This window comes from Haliaeetus albicilla, chromosome 26 (assembly GCF_947461875.1).
Source record: "Haliaeetus albicilla chromosome 26, bHalAlb1.1, whole genome shotgun sequence".
NCBI lineage: Eukaryota > Metazoa > Chordata > Aves > Accipitriformes > Accipitridae > Haliaeetus > Haliaeetus albicilla.
In genome coordinates this window covers 7,269,793-7,292,041 of record NC_091508.1, presented here as the reverse complement: position 1 = coordinate 7,292,041, position 22,249 = coordinate 7,269,793, and the positions used below count along the sequence as shown (strand labels likewise).

General features: G+C 41.4%; 1 protein-coding gene across 7 annotated transcripts in view; it reads right to left on the bottom strand.

Annotated features, from left to right (window-relative positions):
- PPP1R12B (protein phosphatase 1 regulatory subunit 12B) overlaps positions 1 to 22,249 on the bottom strand; it is a 125,422-nt gene that overhangs the window by 34,755 nt on the left and 68,418 nt on the right. For all 7 annotated transcript variants that reach the window (XM_069772051.1, XM_069772054.1, XM_069772053.1 and 4 more), the window contains 5 exons: positions 14,288 to 14,378; positions 13,675 to 13,845; positions 12,757 to 12,940; positions 12,089 to 12,201; positions 10,468 to 10,512 (listed from right to left, as the gene is read on the bottom strand). In XM_069772051.1, coding sequence (XP_069628152.1) covers positions 10,468 to 10,512; positions 12,089 to 12,201; positions 12,757 to 12,940; positions 13,675 to 13,845; positions 14,288 to 14,378 — 604 coding nt within the window. The remainder of the gene's footprint in view (positions 1 to 10,467; positions 10,513 to 12,088; positions 12,202 to 12,756; positions 12,941 to 13,674; positions 13,846 to 14,287; positions 14,379 to 22,249) is intronic.

The following is a 22,249-nucleotide window of genomic DNA, read 5'->3' as shown; positions in this document are numbered from 1 at the left end:
AACCTGGGCACTTGCAGTGACCGTTCCCAACAGGTGCCTTGGACACAGCCACACAAATTTAGAGGATAAGAGGGTTCTATAACATGGATGAGTCTTCCTTGCCAGTGGGCCTCAGTGCTAGAGAACAGTAAGTTAGTACGCTGGGACTAACACACTCAGCCTTTGTGGATGGGGTCTCACTGGTGGTATAGCCCTTATTGCGACCCTCTCCTACACTAGGCCAAGCAATGCAAGAACATTGAGGCTGTACTGCAGGGAAACGTGAATTATAACCCAACTGGATGAGCAGCAAGAGGGAGAGGTAGACAACACACTTCATGTTTTCCTTTGAACCTATTGCCAAGACCATTTTGCTCACTTTTCTTTGAGAAGCAGAGAACCCTCCCTTAATGCAGCCCCAGACACTGCGGGTACCCCCTTCTACAGAGTTTAGTTGTTTGCGATTCAATTAAAAAAATCTTTGCAACCCTCACTTCTGGATTTCCCACCTGCAGGAGGAGAATTTGCTGTTTTGTGTGTTGAGTCATGTTCCAGTCCAGGGAAACACTGAAATATGTAATTCATATTTTATGCAATACTTAAGTAAATTCTAAAGCCACATTTGTTCGCATGATACTTCTCTGGGAAGACAGAGCAAAATAAACTATCCTGGCAGTTGTTTCCAAGAGCCAGGCTACACAGCCACTATATGCCCATAGAATAATTGTTCTGGGTCTAAAGTAGTTCTGTAAAAAAATCCAGAGAAACTTAGTTTAAACATGAAAAACCCATTAACTATTGAACTACTGACACAGGGGATAAAGAGCAGAGTCAAGATTAGATTTCCTATTGCTTTTGTGTTCCTCGATTAGCATACAAAACTGAAATCCATAGTGTAAGAGTACTGTACCTCCCCCTTGTAATAATGTTTATACTGAGGGCAAAGTTTAATAAATCCTGCAATTCCCTTCACCTCAGGATGTCCTATATTTGTGATCATTTAAGCCCTAATAATGTGCAGGCTTTGCACACATTAAATGGTACCACTGCTTTGTCCGTAGAAGAGTTTCTTACTTGCCTTGCACTTGTCTTCCGATACATCCGCATCGGACACAAGCATTATTTGCAAAAGAAAAGCCTGCGATCAATCTGAGATTGGGTCTGACAAGCCAGGAATACTGGTTTGTTTTAACATGCAGGACTCCACAGTCAGATGAAAGGTTACGGTACCAGTGATTACTGCACCTCGGGTACTTGCACACCAGTTGTTTCTTCCTCTATGTGGGACCTTGCAGTAAGAAGTCTCTAGAGTATTACCAAAACATCTGGAAAGGAATTCACCTGCAAAGAAAAGGCTGAGTCTTGTTAAGCCTCCTTATCTCACATCTTTAGTCACTGCACCCATTGCTTTTTGTGCAAAGAAATTCTGCTGGTTCTGTAGAGAAACTGTTCATTTCGGTGCAAAATGAGTTGATTTGGAATTAGCAGCACTGTTACTTAACCCAGGAGATGCGACGAAAAGCCAGTCTTTAAAAGTTGTAATAATAAACCTTCTTTTTTGTACAGCTAAGTCTCTATTATCTATGAACTGCAATCCAGTCTGCAGATACACTGTAAGAATCCAGAGGGGCTGCCATTATGTGGGACAACTCAGGGTCAAAGCTGTAGCAGCTGTATTCACCGTAACACCCAACCCACTATTACTTTGGATAATGAAAAGTTGATTGAAAATATATGCTATATAAAAAACACTTTAAAACACTGTAAATAAATTACTTTAAAATATGCAAGCGTTAACACGTTCAATTATAGCTTCACAGGGTTTATTTAGAACTGAAAAAGGTAGCAATGGTTGTGTTTGGCAACAGAATGCTGAAGGGCTGTAGCAAAGAAATTATTGGTCAGGCAATAAGCTTTTTGTAAACGTGATGTGAAGGCACTGCAGCAGTTTGCCATAAATGGAATACAAACCGTAGAAGTGAACAGGCTTTCATCTGCAGTGCACTGACTAGGATTCCCATGAGCAGATCTGGCATTATGTCTCGCAGATAGGAAGCAGAAGGGAAGGATCTTCCTCTCCTCCCAAACACACAGACAGCAGCTGACAGTCTATAATTGCATGTATAGCATCATACTTCCCCCGCTTTTTATTCCCATCACTAAATTTATAAAAAGGCTGGAAGCTACGCCTACTGGGCATACCTGGATTAGCATTAAGCAGTAGAAGCAGATAATTTTAGTGTGGGCTGAGAATAGTACATTTTAAATATAAAACTTAAGAATTCTTTTCTTTTTGCTTTCTTACAAATACAGAAAATAAAAAGCAGTAGTGAAGAGAGTTTAAAAAGCACCATTCTCAGAACAGAAACATCATGTTAGCACCTGTCAGTGTCAAATTATGCATGCAGGAGAAAAGTCTTGCAGCAGTTCAGTGGAGCAGAATTGAGCTTTTGGAAGAATGGACAAGTTGCCTCAAACACTCAGATCCAGCATTTATAACAGGACAAGAAGCAGGTGTATCCACTGACACCTCTGGGGACCTCCCTGACTTCAGAGGTTGAAAACTGAATTTAAAGAGAAGATTGCAGAAGAGGGAGAAGGATTTCATTATCTTGAGTTCATCATTTTCAGAAGGGTTGGATGGCAATGGTAGCAATAATCAATAATAAAACCATGCTGGAGCAACAGACTCCCATTAGAGGGAGACAGATGTGGCAGTGACTGCTTTGCCAAAAATAAACGTCCCGGAGATGACAGATTTGATTCCATTCAAGGCTGTAAATGCAACCACGGTTACAAACCTAGAGGTCTGGGGCAACCCCAGCACTGCGTATTTTCATGCCATAATCCTCATGATGTCTACACACCAGTGCGAAGACTGATGTCTACAGATAACTTGCTTCACATCCACCCAAAACCTGACTGTCCTTTCACAGTCAGCCTTCTTTCCTGAGCTCAATATCAAGTTTCATTCAAAAAAAGCAGCATGATAAAATCCAGAGAGATGCTTTCCACTGTCCACTCAGAAGTCCAGTTTAGAGCATTTTTCGTGCCAAAAATCAAGTGATTTCATCCAGTTACTACCATTAAGGATAAAGTAATGTTAGAACATATTTTCCAGGCAAAGTCGTTCAGCAGTTGCACTCTGCAAGTGTTTACGGACAGGTTCCCTCTTCCCCAGTCCAGCTTTCTTACAAAGGATGAAGAAGCACAAACATGCTGAGTTACAACGGAGGAATGCAGCAGAAATTTGCAAAGATATTAACAGGCCATGTCAGGGAAAAGGAGAAAACAAGCACTAATATAAGAACCAGATGTAAACATAGCTATTTCAAGCTAAGGGACTTTCCAAAATATGACATAGAGAAATAGAAATCTTGGGGCACTCACAACAGAGTCATGATCCATTTTGCTCTTTATCTAAATTCATCAGATTCTGCATACCTCCCACCTGCCCCAGCCACTCCACAGCTATAAACCCTTTCTGTCAGCTTGTCTGTGGAAGCAAATGGCTGACACAAAGCAATATTCTAGTGTCACTGGCCAAACAGACGTATAACTTCAATACATCGCTATCTAACTATGTTTCAAGCCTATTTCTGGCCTTCCTTCAACAGCAGCAGATTCTGGTGCAGAAGGTTATGTTCGCTCCCAAGGATGAAATCTAGGAGCGATGAAAAAAAGCCTATATATATATATATATATATATATATATATATATATATATATATGTATAAAAACCACAACCCACAACAGGGCCCAGCATTAGGTACATGCTAGGTACCTACTGTAATGAGTAACAAAAAGGTGCCAAGGTGTGAATTAAGCCAAAGCTGGTGGGCAATTCCTACCAAGAAGGACTTTTGCAGCTTAAGGATTCTCCATCTTGAGCTACCAAATAATGAAGTAGCTTCTGCCAAATAATGTTACTTCTAGCAGGGAAACTCCATGTCCAACGCAAAAAACTAACAATAACATTCCAAATATGAGGCTCTTTCTGAAAAGAAGCATGTGGGAGGATATAAACTCAAACAAAAAATGACCTTTTAAAGACAGGGACAAACAGCATTACCACACTTGAATCACTGGAACACACAATTTTTCCTACAGTGGCAGTTTCCAAAGGATATTTTATTGCCAGGGAATTTGACTTCAGTTTTCCAAACAATTCCTTGTTAGCCATCTGGCAACACAGCTTCTGCTTTTTGCTCCTTCTGGACATAGCTGGAAGATAAGTCATTCACTGCTTAAACATGGCACTGCACCATTCAGCACAGTACGTCCAGGCAACAAGGACTATGGGCTTTCACAGGGGCTTTGCCACATCGCCACAAAGGAACATTCACCAGCAGACAGGTGAGAAGGGCTAGGAAGGAAGCACCGAGTACGACAGATTTGAGTTGCATCTGCTAAAGCCATCTCCTATTGCCCATGCACAACTGACCTATTCTCTACGGCAGACAGCCATGTCAACACGACACAGCCATTAAGGGCTACCCAGACACCTACTGCTGTATGCAGGAATTTTAATCCAGCAGATTGGATTTTTTGGAGGATGTCTTCAACTACATCAAGAGAGACATCCTCTCCACAGCCTGCTGGATGACCTACAACAAAGTATGATCATCAGCTCCCAGAGGGGCAGAGAACCTGCTATAAGTAGTTAAGCAGTTAGAGATATTTTTCCTTTCCATAATTTTGAGCATGTCATGATGAGACAGAGTTTGACAGTTTCAAACAAAAATTAACGTGATGCTCTGTTACATGTATAAGCACAAACAAAAGCTGATAACCTTTAAAAAGTAAAAAATTACAAACACAATCAGACATAAAACAATAGTTAGATTTATTCTGTCTTTGGGATATATTCCAGGGAGCAATGCTGTTCCTCAGGCCAACAGGCCTAGGCTAGCAGCCACACTGAACTTGACTGGCCCTGTCTCCTGGAGTGGCTGCACTGCATCCACACTGCACTGGAGGTGGAGAGATGCAAACGCATGGCACCGATCCTGCTGCCACCCTATCCATCACACTTCTCCCAGTTCCTTCTGGGAAGAAAGCAAAAGGATCCCGGGACACCTGTGAGATAGCCGCCATGTCGGCAAAGGGACAGGACCCTGGGGTGAAATGGGATAATTTGAACTGACTGCAGAGGCCTCCCAGCAATGCCAGCAAAAGCCAAGGTATCTGGTGGGTATCCGATGCATTGCTAACCTCAGCTCCATTGCCTCAGGAGAAATTACTTGCTGACAACTGAGAAAGATTAGTCACCTCAGAATACACCGAAATTCCGAGAGTAATTTACTAAACAAGAAGTTAAAGCATAAAGTTACCTTAAATAGTTATGAGTCTATGACCTTGTAAATCATTCCTGGAGGACTCGCTATTTTGCTTCATCTTCCTGGGACTCACAGATCAGATTTTAGCTGGTTTTGTGTTACTCATCTCCATCTCCATCATGGACACTGCTTCACATTACACCTTCCTAATTCAGCAACTCGGTGAATTAGAGGAATTAACCTGAATGCATTTAGCTGTAACCCTGTAGTCTACATAGCAGACTTGGATTGCTTGGCTTTAAGCACAAACAATATGTTTTCCCAGAGCTGTAAATAGGAACTGAGCAGCCATGCTGATGATTTAAATGCTGTATCAACAGGGATAGTAGACAGCAAGTCTGATGCCCTTCTCAAAACATTAAGGTTAAGAAAAACCAGCACAAGCATATTAGGCTGGAGAACTCATGAGGCAAATCATCTGTGCAGATGTGAAATTTTTTGTAGAAATACTTGCAGAATGAATTTAAATTTCTATAGTGTCTTCCCTCTCCACCTCCCAAAGAACCCAGGGCGCTCCAAACAATAAAACCATTCTTCACCATATTTAAAGCTCTATGGCAAAACGTTAGCTCATGCTCTGGCAGCAATTTTCTGCTATTTTATATTGCTAGTTATACACATATTAAAGATCTCCTTTCCTTGCAGCATACAAAACCCCTTATAGCATTTTGTTTATAAACAGGACTAAACAGAGCCAATCTCTCACAGCCTTACATTACACAAAATTAAACGCTCTATAATTTAACTATAGTCATGCAAGTGACGCACAGTACCACCTACGTTACCTTGGACATGGGCCAGATGGCTTCCCTCCCACATCACACTGCATCTATGCTAGAAGTAAATATTCAAGGGTAAAACCAGGGAAAAATACTTGTATCCTTAGTCCCCAGAAGGGACCCTGGGCTAGTGGCAGTAAGGCACAGGACGAAGAGTACCATATAGCACTACCTAGATTAAAAGATTTTACTTTCTTAGCAGCTAGCAAGAAGTTCACCTATTTTGTTCCCTTTTACTAGTCAACTTTCCCTTGTATCTCAGCAAAACAGCGCAGCCCATGAAGACATACCTTACCATATTAGGCAATGTGAGTCCAGAAAGTGGAAGACTCGGAGCCTTCCTTAGCTTAAAAAGACAGTCCTCAGGCATGTCTACAGCCTGCACAGTGCCACGCTTCACTGCGCTGCACTGGGGAAAGAGGGCAATAAAACAGTGGGATCTGGGGTAGTTGCTATGACTCCTAGGGCTCCCAATACATGCAGTCTGGCTATGACAGGCAAGTCACAAAACATTAACTAAAGCTATTTCTGATCTTTTAGTCGTTTATCAAATCCATCTTTTAAAAAAGGTAATCACCATGATTACAGAAGCTAAATGGGAATCTCTGTGGAAGATAAAATGCCACTAAAAGCAAAAATATAGGTGAGACATAGAACATACCAAAATCAAGATTCCCAAGGCATAACTCTGAAACAGCTATAACATTAAGACATTTAGTTTGCCTAAGGGATTTTCCAGTTCATTGGTCTTCCCTTAGAATTCACAGAATCAAGCTTAGAAATTCAGTCCTTCTAAGATAGAGATTTAGTTTTTATTAGTATCCAGTTGCATCTGGTGATTTCATGTTAATAGTACAATTAGGCAGAACACATAATATTTACAAAGCAGAGTGGGCTTGAATGGTGTTTTGCAGAATGTAAACTACTCATGTTTTGTAAATTGAAGTACAGGCAGACAGGAATGGAGCCTATTTAATACACTTACTGTGATCACAATCCATAATCATATGTTTCAGTGTTATTCCTGCATAAAAGTTAATTCCATTAATGTGTCTGGGTTTTATACTGTGCTATACAGAATGTCCTAGAGAAAGTTCATGAGACAGATGTTTTCTTTGACACTTTTACTGCCCAGAAATTGTTACTTTACCAACATGACACTCAGTGCATTCCCCTGTATTTAAAGCTTTCCTTTGACAAACTATCTAACACACAGGTGAGGCACATTTGCAATGCCACTGAAGAGAAATGCAAGGAGATAAAATTCTTTAAATGATTACAAACATTTTTCTATTTCTGTTATGTATAGTATGTCATTTAAAGTACACTTTTCTTCCAAATTCATCCCCAATTTCTCCTGCTATGTAATAGCAATGGCAGAAGTCAAGTATAAGTCAAAGCCAGAAGAGCCAGGGATGGGGAAAACCCTCTCCAAAATGTAACATTGGACCATTCTCTTTAGTCTTCATCACTATCTTTCAAATGCTGCATCCCAAACTAGAGCCACTGATTTATACCTGCACTGATTGTATTGTATTCATACTCACTGGCTTCACTACAACTGAATTCTTGCTGATATTTCACAGTCACTGGCTTGCAGGGAGCAGGAAAAGTTTCCTAATGCCAGCCTACCCACACTGCTCAGCTGGGTACTAACATGATCTTTCAGACTCTTGCAATTTTTACTTTCTGAGAAATGGAGGCTAGACTGTGGCCAAACTTTTCTACCCTCCTCTGGTTTGAGCTCAGGTCTCCCCAGATTGAACAAAGGCTTTTTCCTTTACATAGCCTTCCCAGTGGAACCATGCAAAAAACTCTCCTAAAGCTGCTTCCCCAGAGGCTTTTTCCAGCTGAAGTCCTTGTGCCCTTGAACATTTATTCCACAATAAAACTTTGTCTGCTCTTCCAACTTTCCACAATGCATCCAAGCAGTCTGCATCACAAGCAGAAAGGCGGGGTTGGTAGCAAAACACATGAAGGTTGCCTGACACATCCTATTACGAGACTGCTCGCAGTTGCCTAAAACTCAGCCAAAGCGTCTGGGCTGGTTTCCCACGCTGGTGCTCATAAGTTTCAGCCAAAATAATTCATCCACTTCTGAGAATTAAACCAACATGTGTTTGCTCCTTTTTCAAAAATCACATCTACCTTTCCCTTGCTAAACTCCAGTGCTGCATAGTTTGGAGGAGGGAATTCAAGTAGGGCCTTTTTTGGCTGCCATGAAAATCTTCCTAATATCAGCCAAGATATTAGGGAAAAAATAACTGCTCACATAAAATCAGGAAAATTTTGGGGGGTCTGCAACTAAAATGGGACACTTTAATGTGTTCATGTTCAGAACTCTGATGGTGGCATCTGCCCTTCTAGAATTATTATTATTACTATTATTAATTAAATTACTATTAATTGTACTTCCTGCTTGGTACTAGAACTGAAAGCAAGAAGCTCTTCCATGATTCTTGCCAAAGTGATGATGGCCAGTTAGCAGGACAGAAATCTCTCTGATCTGGATGTAAAATAAACCAGGGATGACTGACCAAGTGACATGATGCTGGAGGCATGCAGTAAAGAAAATTAAGTGGAAGCTGGATAAAAACAAGAGGACTGGGAGAATGGGAAAAACAGCACCAGCAGAGTGGAAGGAGAGTCTAAACCTGGGTCTAACATATGTGAGGTGCATAAGAAGATAGGGGACTGTTGCCACAAAGCATGTGCGCAAAGGGGCTGAGGGAACGGAAGGGAAGTTGCTCTGCTATTAGATGGGAACCCACAAGAAAATTGTGGGAAATATAAGACAAAAGGATTCCTTGCTATTAATTTGGGGAAAAAGAGTATCACTAATTGTAAGAGACCAGGTGACCCTGAACTTTTGGGCAGGAACATATGGTGGGGTCTTACGAAATGCAGTTTACCCATTTACCAGAGTGGTGAGGATTGTGCTTAACAGAGTTTTCAGCAATTTTAGTACTAGACTCTAGGAAGCTTCCAAACCTGCAGCCTCAGATACTCTTTTGTCTTAATTTAGCTAATCTGGGACAACTTCCCAGAAGAAAAAGACATTCCCAGCAAGTCCAAGACATGATTGCTAGTAACAAGGCGTCCCTATTATTATTACTTTTACACATTACAAAATATCTGTCCTTCAGTCTTACTGTGAGACAGCAGAAATGTCAAAACAATTTTGAGGATGATAAATGGCTGAATGCAGGGTTAAGTGGAAGATTTAACGAAGCTCTATACTGCTATGAACAGAAACTCCTGTGGGAAGAGCTGGGCTACTCAAAGCAGGTGGTGCTTCTGTGGGAAGGAATATCCCACATTTCATGTTGCAAAGTAAGCACTGGGAAAGCAAAGGCTGGCACTGAAAGATAAGCACATGCTAAGAGCCATCCCAGCACCATGTGAGTCTCTGGTCCCCACAAGGCTCACCGTGACTTTGCCCCATTTTGACCGAGTATTGCAAAAAGAAAAACAAAAATATACTCTGAAGAGTTACCGAAAATTTTCAGCAAAGAACCAGTTAATTTCAACAGAATGATGTTTCAATCACTACTGAATTGCAAAGTATGCGGAAAGGCTACTGCAAGCTCAACATTTTATGGCAAAAATTAAACGTCACACAAGCAGGCTGACCCCTATGCAACCTTAAATTTGCTATTTTTCCCAGGTCTTGCACATCATGCTTTAATAGTCTGCAAATGTATTTAGCTTTAACATTGTCAAAGTCAGTCATGTTGTCAGGCTCAAATGTGTTTTAGACAAAGACAGACAAAACCAAATGAAACCGAGGCAATTTGGACAAACTCAATAATTATTATGAAAGGAAATAAAGGGCCTCGAAGGATAATGACACTATTGCAAGAACAGGGGAACAATGAACAATCTCTGGTGTGTTGCTTGCCAAGGCAATTTCCCACAAGAAAACAAATCCATGAGGAGACAAAAGCGTAGATTTTAGAAATTCAAAACATACTGTTCAAAATAACAGCATCAGGACGATTCTGAGATACAAGGTCATGCACCTTCCTCAGGACACCTGACAGCCATGTTCCCCAGCCATCACAGCTTCTGACAGTGCTCTCAGTAAGGCACTCACCCCTGCTTCTGCTGCAGTCCCTCCAGGTTTGAGAGCTGCCTATGCAGCTCTTGAAAAGTCAACTTTTGAATTTACGCCAGTCTGTAGATATTCTTTATCTTTCAGATGAGAAATCAGTAAGTAGTTTGCTACTCAGAACTACCTCCCAGTTCATACCGAGCTCCTGAACAGAGCCTGAATCTCTTGTATAAATGAGAGTAAAGCCATAGAAGACTGCTTGCCACCAAAGCGCAAGAGTGAAACACCAACTATTTAGACATATGTTTTCACTTACCCGAGTTTCCTTCACTTCCTCATTTCCATCAACTTCATCATCATCCTAGGATGAAAAGCAAACAATATAATTAGGCAGCCTTGGAGACAACAAAATTTTATCACAGGAAGTTAATGTATTGCTTATGAATTGATATCAAAGCTAAGAATGCTTCTATCAAAAGAAATGCCCGTCTAAATGCTTTTGGCTGATTATCAGATCAGGTTTGGTAACATTAAAGACCATTTAGAAGATCTTGGTAGTGGGGACAGAATTACTCTCTCGTGATGGCTACCGCAATTTGAATGCTCCTGAAAAGTCAGTAGGAGAAGGAGTAACACTTCTTAATATACTTAGGGAGCAAATGTGACACTTGAGAAGACTGCGTATCTGAAATGCTGATATAATACTGACTTTCAAAGAATATCCTCCACTTCAGTTAGACTCCAGAGGAAAGACTAGTCATCACAGAGAGCTTGCACTTATGCAGCCTCTGTGTAACCCACTGCCTCTTTGTAACAGCTCCAGGATTTCATGGAGCAATGATAAACTACCATAGCATCACATCTGACTCCATATTGAACTCAAGGTACTCCAGAAGTTGTCTTTATATGAAACTACAGCTACAACGGGGAAATGAACTAAAACTTCGAGAAGTGATTTGCCTTCTGCTCTGAAGCTAGCAATATTGCTACAATGATCCAGTAGACAACTGGGCAAGCTGTAAAGCATTTAATTAAAAAAACAGTAAGAAAAAAAATAATCACATATGGCATGCAAGTGAAAAAAAAAGTAAGAATTATTTGAAAATAATAAAAAGGGGGTGTTTGCAGCAAGTCTTTCAATAGAAATTCTGAGGTTTCCAGCAGGGCCATTCAACTTGTCTGTAACTCCAAATATTCAACGTTATCTACTGTGGCCGTAGAAGACCATTGTGGTTTTTTTCATTATGTTGTGCAGGACGCCTCTACCACGGAGGTGTATGAGGAAGGCTATATGTCTGTAGCTGGACTAGAACTATTGCAGACTTCTTAACCATGACTTCATAATACTTACTCTCCTGAAAAAGGTGATCTATCTTCCTACCTGAGACTCTAACCAAGGTTTGGAGGGCTGGATTTCTTCCCTCAGACGGAAGAAATCTTTTTGAAACCAGGACTAAGAGTAACGACCATGACACAGACAGCTCTTCTGCATTTATGCTGTGTGTGTTCTCTGGTGCTGGGTAGGGGATCCAGACACAGGTTTTATTCCTCATGGTCTTCCTTTTAGGCGCCCTAAAGCGTAGCCAAATTTGGGCTCAGAGGAATTTGAAAATACTTCCAGTGGCTCGTGACCTCCTTCTTCCAAAAAAACTAGACTTTTAATCTCTCTTCTCCCATGTGGGCTCTTTCACAATTCTGCAAGGATGGCACTGATTTATGGTTCAGGAACAGGCTCCCCAGAGCCTGATGCTTGAGTATTACATGGGCCAAACAGGGATGTGATTCCTTTGGAAGTGCCAGTCTGAAATAAAGTTGGAGAGGGAAGGACTAATGGGAAATCAACTGACTTGGAAAAAAATCTGAAGCTTGGAATTGGAAGGAAATTCACCCTGAATATTACAGAATAAGTTTCTCTTCTTTAAGGAACTCAAACTTACATCTTTTGTTGAGAAAATGATGCCGGTGCCTCTTCGCCTCTCTTTTGGCCGCCGCCTCTCTCGGATTGACTGTTTGTTTGGAGATCTGTCGTCTAAATCCTGATCTTCACACTCTGGCCAAGCAAAGAAAGACTGCTTTGGTTTCAGTGATTTACATCTGTGCTTTTGCTAAGGTACTGGGGTTCTTTTCAAGCCAATCAAGGTCATCTTGGCTTGTGTTATATTACAAAGGAGTTATTAAACCAAATGAAATGGAATCTCAGTGCCCTACTACATCTGGTTACTCACACTCCTTCCTTTATCAAAGCCCAGAGAGGTTACCCGAGCTGTCACCTCTCCCCAAATCATCCCAACTGACTCCTGTTCTGAGGACAAACTGTACTAGGGGAATCCCAGCTTTAAGATCTAAATACTCCATGGATTACTATCTCATTTACTTACCCCAAATGTAAAACATCATTTTATCCCTCTCTGTTACAAGCAATAGGCTATATCCTACATTGGGATTTCCATTTAAACAAAACCCATTTGTTTTGTGAGGTGGCACCTCCCCATACTGCTCCCCTCAGAACAAGTAAACTTACTCTCTCTGTCTGTACTCATTGAAAGTTCTAAACCTCATGAAAATCCCTGAGCTTTGACTGTTCTTCATTCTCCTGGGTACATACCATTTTTCTCCATCTCTGTGGCTGCACCTCTGAAGTCTGCTGGATTCACAGAGTCAAGACCTAGATACTTATTTGCTCGAGTCAAGTATGAACTTGTATAAAGGAGAGGTGCTGATGTTGAAGGAGATACAGGTGTCGTAGGTTTGTCTGGTTGTACAGGGCACCTTAATCGCCGATAGACACTCTATAAACAAAGAACCATGACAAAAAGTTAGTAGAATGAAAAGGGACTAGCAGATTTGGGATTTTGGGGAACTGGATAATCTTTTAGAATGTACTGTTTTCTTCACTGCTGCTGGAAGTGATCACCTCCATCCACCAGATCAGGTTCATTCCATCAGATGGGGATGAATGTTAAAAGCATTGTATAGCTACGGTGTGAGAGCACCCTCCCATTGCTGGGAAGTCTGGGATCAATCTCTTTGTCCCCACAGCCAATGGCAGGATGAACAAGTTATCTAATAGAAACAAATGAGTTAGAGTGAAAAACCAGAAGTGATGGGAGGGAGAGAAAACTGGTCTCTCTAGCTTTCCATTACACACAGAACATCTGTGGAAAAATGTGAACACAAAGCCTCAGTCCAGCCTGCACAGCAAGGATGGATCCAGGCCACATTTCTATCATTAGCCTTCTCATTCCACTTTCTGTGATTTACACAGTTTTATTTTCTGGCAAGAGACAGAAAAATGAAATTCCCAGCAGAGAGCAAAGGAACAGCTAGCCTCTAACACCTACATATTCACATCCCTTGTGCAGATTGCTGAGGTGAGGTACTACTCTTCAGTATTATTTCTTTCCAGCAAGTCTGCCTCCCCTTAAAACAAACAGACATCCCCAAAACAATTTCTCCTGATCTCAGCTATCCTAAATGGTTTCATTAACTCTCAAACAATGAGAATTGAGGCCAGGAGTATCACCTCCTCATCTGTATTTCTGCTCCACCGTGACCGGGTCTCCTGCCTCTCACTGCTGTCCTCAGAAGGCTCAGTGCTCTCAGCTTTCTCGCTTTGCTGTTCCTGAGCTTGCCGCTCTGCCCGAGACCGGCTGAAGGTTCGCTCTGCCTCCTGAAGGTCTGTCAGTGTCACACCCTGGAGAGAAAGTAAGAGAGAGAATTTTTGAATTTATGCAATTAGATTTCAAGTCTACCAGCTCAGTTTAAAATACCCATCAGGCTTATACCTGGCCAGGCTAATGTTTCATCTCTATGCTAACAGAAAGAAAAGAATTCTGTAGCTTTTAACACATTTCTCAGTGTACTGACATAATCACCAACTCAAAGGAACTCAAATATACGTGATCAAGCTACAAACTAAAAGGCAGGTATCCTGCAGAAATCTAACTCGTGTATGCTTGGGGGAGTATTTTCTAATAACTGTTTGCAGGAACTTTTGCCAGAACGTCTCCAACACAGTGTGAGGGTAGACAAACCCCTTGTCCTAAGTAATAATATAAGAGCAAAGAAAATCTTGACTCTCTATTCATCAGCTCTCTTCATCCTACACACAAACACAAGTTATTTCCATTCTTTACCTGTGTAGACCTGCGAGTCTGTCGGGCCTGCCTGGATCGTGCCTTCCTCAGTGATTCTGCTTCCTCATCCCGCACTGGAGTCAGATATGACCTGAAAAAAAAAAATAAAGGGCAGAAGAGGTTAAAATAAAAACAGATGCTCTGCTTTCCTGTCTCTGCAAGCTCCTAAGCTATTATTCTCTTTCATATAGACAACAATCATTTTAGCTCCATCTACCAAGACTATCATCTTCTGCTTTGGGACAACTTTCCTGTGAGCATATGATACACAAATGCTCGCATTACATTCTCCCTAGAGTCTCTAAATAAAGTATTTAGTGTTGGACATGTTCTGTTAAAAAAGGTGCAGCTATTTAGTATATTATTTGCTCCCGTGTCATTGTATCATTAGAAGGAAAAAAAAACCAACAACCCAAAACCCAAACAACCACAAACCACCCCTCATTCAGATAAAGATCTCAGGAACAGAAATCCTGCATTGGCACATTCCTCAGACCCTCCTTCCTGTCATTATATTCATGATCATATTGCTGCAACCTGCTGTCTTCATCAGTATGAATCCCATCATGTTAGAAACCTGCTGAACTGCAGGCATCTTATAAAGACAAAACACCTTGAAAAAAAGCTATGAAATTAAATAAACGACCTTCACACACCAGAGTAAACCAAGTTCCTTAATACTGAAAACTGCACAGTTAAAATACAGAGCTGGTCACCACTAGATTTCATTAAACCTGGGAGATTTCAAAAGAACTATTCGCATGAAAAAATATAAGTTGAACTCTCTGCCCTGGCATTCACTGTGGAGAACTGGAGAGGAATTTGGCAGTGGTCCTGCAGTCAGGGATCGCACAGCCTTAAGTCTGATTTCTGTAGTGGTGGAGTGGCTTCCCTCTTAGGAAAGATTAATTAGATTGGACTCTTCAGCCTGGTTAATAGGGAATGATTATTAACACTGTCTCACTGCACAAGGATGAAGGTGCCTGAAATGTTCTTTTGTAGGTCTATCACTGCCACAGATTAACAGAGTATCAAAGATCTAGATATGTTCAAAGAATAATTAGCCAAGTGAGGTATGAAGATCTATCAAAGAATATGCTTACTTTGTTCTTGGACTCTTTTCCTGGTTCTCCACTACAGACCACTTTCACGGAAAAGGTAATGGGCTGAACAGATTTTGTATCTGATCCAGTAAGTTGAGACATTTATTAGAAAGATTACTAACTTTGCTGCACTATGACAAAACCTCAGAGAATGAGGAAATCTGGATCACTCTAAAATAATCTACCACAATGGCTTTTATCCACCTTCACAATCTCATGTGCAGTGCTGATTTAGCTGTGCAGCCAAATGTGGACTGACCTCCAGCGCTCAGTGGAGACGTGTCACTTAACTGGGGGTTCCTCAGACTATTCGTAGGTACATCCATGGGAGCTAGTCACCCTGCACTTCTACAAGTGTTGGTGGGGCACATGTGAGAGTCTTCTCACATAAAACTGGTATAAATATTCGACCTGATAAATCATGCCCTGAACTCCCCTGATCTCCAAAGAGTACAAGCAGAGTGCAAAGGATCAATTGTCTGTACTGGAGATGCCTGCACTGCAGACTTCTAGAGGAGATGAATCATGCTCTGGGAGCTGGCTACAATGGAGATGTCTACATCTGAGCTGGCCAGGCTCACTGAACTGCACTTCCAGGGTGCAATTTATCACCTTCAGAAGGAGCCTCCAGCATAGATCATGTGAATGCATTGCAGAGGAGCTCATTTCTTCCCATTGATTATCCAGACAGACGCACTAGCTGTGATGGATATGCCAACATGGGAAGCGCCTAAAATTCAGAGGGATGATTGCCTCCCAAGAATTCGCTGTTTCATGAACAAAAAAACTGCTGTTTGGTGAGTGAAAGCTGTGCAACTCCTAATTTTGCAGACAAGTAGTTCTCTTCTCTCCTTTATGCAGTGCATATGTGCTACCCAGGTAATGGCACATTAAGGAAACAATAAGCATTTTCTGCAGCTTTTGACACAAGTAGAATAGCTGCTATTTGCACAGCATCCAGAAGTAATAAGTCACCTACAGGAAGAACACATTTGCAAAATATACTGCAAATTAAGTTCAGAGCAGTAGTAAAAAAAAAAAAACAAAACCCAACAAACAAGAAGTTCCTGAAACATACAAACCAAGTAAATTTCTAGCTAAGTAAGGTGGGCAGTTTACTGCAACAGCTTTGAATCAGTGGAATTTATGTCTCATGCTGTGCAATGAGGACACAGGCATGTACATACATACGACGGGACTAAGGAGGAAAGATGAGACCTGTCTTTGCCTGAGGAGGAATTCGGCTCGTACAACAGTATGTATACAGTGGACCACATTGTGCTTGTTCAGGAACACTCCTGGTACATGTAAGCAACACGAAGTCACGCTTACAGCAGCTGAAGTACTTTTGCACACAACAGAAAATAATACTGAACTCCCTGCCACAGGATGTGAGAGAGGACAAAACAGGTGTCCTGGTTTCAGCTGGGATAGAGTTAACTGTCTTCCTAGTAGCTGGTACAGTGCTGTGTTTTGAGTTCAGTATGTGAAGAATGTTGATAACACTGATGTTTTCAGTTGTTGCTCAGTAGTGTTTAGACTATAGTCAAGGATTTCTCAGCTTCTCATGCCCAGCCAGGGCACCTGACCCAAACTGGCCAACAGTGTATTCCATACCATGGGACGTCCCATCTAGTTTAGGAACTGGGAAGGGCGGGCGGGGAATCGCGGCTCGGGGACTGGCTGGGTGTCAGTCGGCGGGTGGTGAGCAATTGCCCTGCGCATCATTTGTACATTTCAATCCTTTTATTACTACTGTTGTTGTTTTATTAGTGTTATCATTGTCATTATTAGTTTCTTTTCTGTTCTATTAAATCGTTCTTATCTCAACCCAGGAGTTTTACTTCTTTTCCTGATTTTCTCCCCCATCCCACTGGATGGGGGGGGAGTGAGTGAGCGGCTGCGTGGTGCTTAGTTGCTGGCTGGGGTTAAACCACGACAACAGGTTTTTGAAATGGTTTCAAAAAAGGTTAGCCAAATCTGTGGAGAACAGGTCAGCATCAGCTACTAAAAAGGAGGCTGGGCATGCTGCTGGTGAGCCATGAGGGCACCTTTGCAACAAGGTCAGAAGAGGCAGGTTTGCAGGAGCACAGCAAGGCTGCAGGATTTCCCTTCTTTCAGTGTTTAGCTACAGCTTTGAATACAGGAGTGTACAGATACAGCAACAGGAAAAAAAAAATTTGTGTCTCTTACCCCCTCATCCTCTCAGGCTTTTTCCTCTGCTCTCCCAGAATTTAAATAAAAATAGGAATATGTTAAAACATCATTAGCAATTTTGGGTGTCCAACCTGTAACAGTGACTTAAATCTTCAGACAAGCACACTTTGCAAGTCAGAGGTGCTCAGTTTGGACTGCAGCCTTTATTGATTGCTAACTTTTGGTTTCTTTCCATTTACACAATTCCTCACTTCCTGGAGCTCACCCAAAGCCATTTTACAAGCATGAGAGAACTGAATTTTCTGAAACAAGTCAGCAGAGCCACTGCACAGTGACATAGCTGGTTTCTCCAAGTAAGCAGCTACAGCCTTTTCCTCGTGATGAAAGAAGGTAGTCGTGCTGTAAATATTTCAAATGCAAACAGCAGACACCATACCTGCTGGCAATTCAATCACATTTTTCCTCTGCTTGGATTTTTTTTGTGTTTTGTTTTTTTCTTTGGGTGGAGGAGGGAGGGTAAAGACTGATTTTACAATTTTAGGTGATGCTTCACTTTGCTTACAAGCTGAATTTTAAAGAGACCTGAGTGTGCTAAATGGCATGGAAGAAAGAAAGAAAGAGAGAACAAATTCACTGCAAGGAGATGGCAAGTCTGATGCAGCCACAAAGCAAGGCTGAACTGGATGACAGAGGGAGAGCAATACACTGCTCTCCAAAGCAGAAAAATTGCAGATCACAGCAAGCTGCAGGGGACAGACAGCAAATGGGGTACGAGGCAGTCTGTAAACAATCCACAGAGTTTTTAATTACGTTTTCAAGAAACACATTGCTTGCTAAAGTGCAGTATCTATGTCATCCTATTAATTCAAGCAAATATCACATGATCCAAGCAGATCTTCAAACAAATGGTCCTATGCATTGTATTTTCTTGCAATAAGCTTTCTCTGAGAAATACATGAAATAAGAGCAGCCATCATGCCAAGTTCAAGACATGCATAAAGCAGAACAAATTTTTACCAGAGTTCTGGATGCAAGTACATGCAGCAGAACATAAATTGTTAGAGATGCGTACGTGAGAGTCAGCAAAACCACAGAAGTTTATAGTTCCCAGAGGCAGACACAAGTGTGTCCTGCTGCCACAAGAGAGCTACAAGCTTTTGATTTGTGCATTACCTAGAAAAAAAGCTGGGAACTGAATGATGAATCTGGCTCCCACTTAGTTCTTCCTCTTTTCAATAAAACACCTATTTTCTCTGTGAACTCTTTTAATCAGGACAGTGCAACACAAAGATGGATCCCAACTACTCATCACTACCTCAAAGCAAAAGGAGTTGCAATAAAATACTAATAGAAGGGGAGATTCAAAACAGGGCAACAGTAAGCCTGGATATACAAACTGGTAAACCAAGAATACAAGAGCAAATGTGTACGTCAGAGAACCTTTGCCAGAGGAAAAAAAAACCCTTATATTGTAGAGAGAAACCCCTCCTAAGTAAAGGGTGAATGATGCAGAAAAAGAAATTACAATCCCCTGTTAATTGGTGCACCAATAACAAGAACAGATGATGAATTTCTCCAAGAAACACAGAAACTTCTGATAATCTTTTTACAATGCTGGTCTCCTTTCCTGCATTCCCGAACTCCTTCAAGCACTTAAGAGATCGAAGCATTTGTGCAAACACCATCTACCACCACACAGAGTGCTTGGCAGAACGATATCACCCAGTCCCAGAGGGAACACCAATACTGCATAAAACTTGAAGTTTTACATTACATTTTCACACTTCAGTGACCCAGCACTGGAAAAGCACTCGCCTAAAAGACACTCACTTATGTGTGTCAAAACTTGGCAACAAATTTGGAAGCTAAACATTCATTAAATGCTACAGCTGCCCTCTTGTCAAAGTGGATTCAAGGCACTTTGTCTTGTCAGCACACCAAAAATTGAGATACACACCCCCATGAGCTGTAGTGGGCCATGATGTGGTTCCTCCATCCCCATCAGGTCCCTTCTCCAATAAACCTGTGTTCCTGTAGCAAGCGCAGTAAGAATACGAGTTGGCAGGCAGTAACTATAGGGTGTCTGGTCTCTGCGAATGCAGCACGGTTATGGGGCTATGCTTGATGTGGCTCTTCTAGAGGAAAGCTTGCTGTGGGCAGGAGCTGCTTCGCTGGCCCTCTCTGACTCCTCTCAGCCTAAATTCTCTTTCTAGTTCAGGAGTGACCCTGAACTAGACTAGACTAGAAACTATAGTGACAGTTTTCTTGGAAGCCAGGACAGACTTTTGGTTGTTCCAGATCTGGATAATATGGGTAAAGGGAGCCAGCACAGATTTGGCTTCCTGCACACAAGAAGGTGTTCAGCATACGGAAAGTCATACAGATATCTAAAATGTTTGAAATAGCTGTTCTTAAGAGTACAATATCACTATTCAAAACACTGCAGTATTTTTTAAAAAATCTTTATCATACATATATCTACCTCTCTCTCTCATATGTGTATATATATATATATGTATGGTTTTTATATATATATATATACACACACACACAGAGGAAAAAAAGAAGACAGAAAAAAAAAAAGCCCAGCAAAAGCCTCAAGTACTGATAACTGTTCCCCTGGAAACAATTGGAAAAGTACAGCATCCCAGCAATGCATTCCTACAAACTGGAAATTTGCCATTAGCTAAGAAATTAATCTATAAGCTGGGGGAGGGAAGAGAAGCAAGGGCAAGTTTTGCAGGCAAAAATGCTGACAGCATTTCCCAAAATACAATTCCTTAAGTTAGATAATGAAGTATGTACGCAGCAGCAAGTCAATCGTTGACAGTTACATGGAAACAGTCAGGAAAAAGAAACTTTCCTGCTCTCTCCTCCAAGCAAGCAACAGGTTTCAGTTCTTCACTGTATTTATCCCTGTGCTAACATGTTCTGTGCCATCAGCCCACCGCAACTGAAAATACTCATTAGAGAAATTGCCATGAAAAGTTGGCTGACTATAAATTGAGAAGACCATTCAACACGCAGGAGAGAAGGATAACATGTCAGACTCAGCAAGCGTTGGAGCTGGGAATAGAGGGACGAGACAGCCAGACAATGCCAAGTTATTTAATAAGCTGAGGACAGAGGGATAACAGGATCATGCTCTTAAAGTGTTTCACAGCTGGCTTGAAAAGGCTCGGCTGAGTATTCACCATTTTCAGGCCTTAGCTTTCCTCTCTCAGTTTAGTCCTGGCTGTTGTGAGCTGTCATTGTGTTTCAATCTGGACTGTGAATTCTCAACTCATGAAAGTTTAACTGTCTGAATTTCAATCATCTATCTACAGTATGATTAGCAGGTTAACAAGCAGAAGATGAAATTCTTTATTGCAACAGCTTTGCTTTGCTCTACATGTTCAGGTGCTGATCTGAGAGATTAAGAGGCTTGTGATCTTTGTCGCTTGTTAATCAAAACAACAAGTACCCTTTATCCCTCCTCAAAACTCACACTTTGATGTGATGTTTACAATGGGTTGAGGTTACAAGTATGGCAGCTGATGCTCTAAGAATACTTCCCATCATACAGTTCTTGATGATTTTGCATGTGCTTTCCCATCTGCCCATATTCATCTCTTTGTATGCCCTTCAGAAAGCAGACGTGCTCCTTTTGTGCTGTGTTCCTACGGCAGCTACCTCAACGCACCTCCTCTGCAGGCTGGACTACTGCAATATAAAGAAGTGAGTAGTGCTCTAATTGCAGACCTAGGTGGGAACGCAGCCCTGCTCACTCTAAGCCCCAGGTGCTCTGTATTTCCTCTGCCAGAAGAGGAAAATGCAGTATTAGTACCTACTGAGAATTCAAAGTTTGGGGCTGGGGAACACAGCACATGGATTGGAAGCTTTTAAATGATCAATGTTACCCCTCTGCAGTAATTAATGCCATTTGGCATCACGGTAAAAGGTGGAAAGGCAACAAACACCACAGTGATCATGTTCCTTAAACTGGCTACCTCACACTGGAGAAGGCTTGCTGTTGCTGTGAACCTAGACCCTTAAAGTTCTTCCAGAAAAAGGGAAAATGTCCTTGTTAAAAAAAAAAAAAAAATCCAGGAAATTTTTCTGCAAGAGAAAAGTAAAGAGTACCGCAAACACAAAACAAAGCAAGCCAGCAACACCTTTTCCCTACTGAACTTCCCCTTAGTTATTGAATGCATTACTTGTGACCATCACAAGTGCAAACTTTCCAGGCTGGAATATTTTGAAATTGGTTTGTGTTCAGTATAGGACATTAGGTGTCAATACACAACACTGAGCAGTTTGTCACTGTATCACGGAACAAAGGGCACTACTGTCTGCAGTCTTCAGAGGCTGAATCTTTGTGTTAAAAAAATTGCTGCATGAAACAGAGCAGGATGAAGCTCCATCTCCTGCCAGCTGATGAACGAAATTAAGACAAAGATGCGAGTGTCCTGCCTCTATCAGTATTTCTCGTTTTCAAGTGAGCCAACAAAATTTGACATTTTAAACAACCGCAAGCAGACCTATTACAGCTTTCCCAAAAGCTAGTTTACAAGTCTGAAACAGGGCAGGAAATCCCTGAAAACAAAAAAATTCACTCGGCAAAAATCTGAATATTTGGGAAATTGCCTTTTGCAACTAAAAAATAAAACAAAATCAAAACTTGATGGTGATAAAGAAGGTTCAGCTGTTGAACTAGATAAAC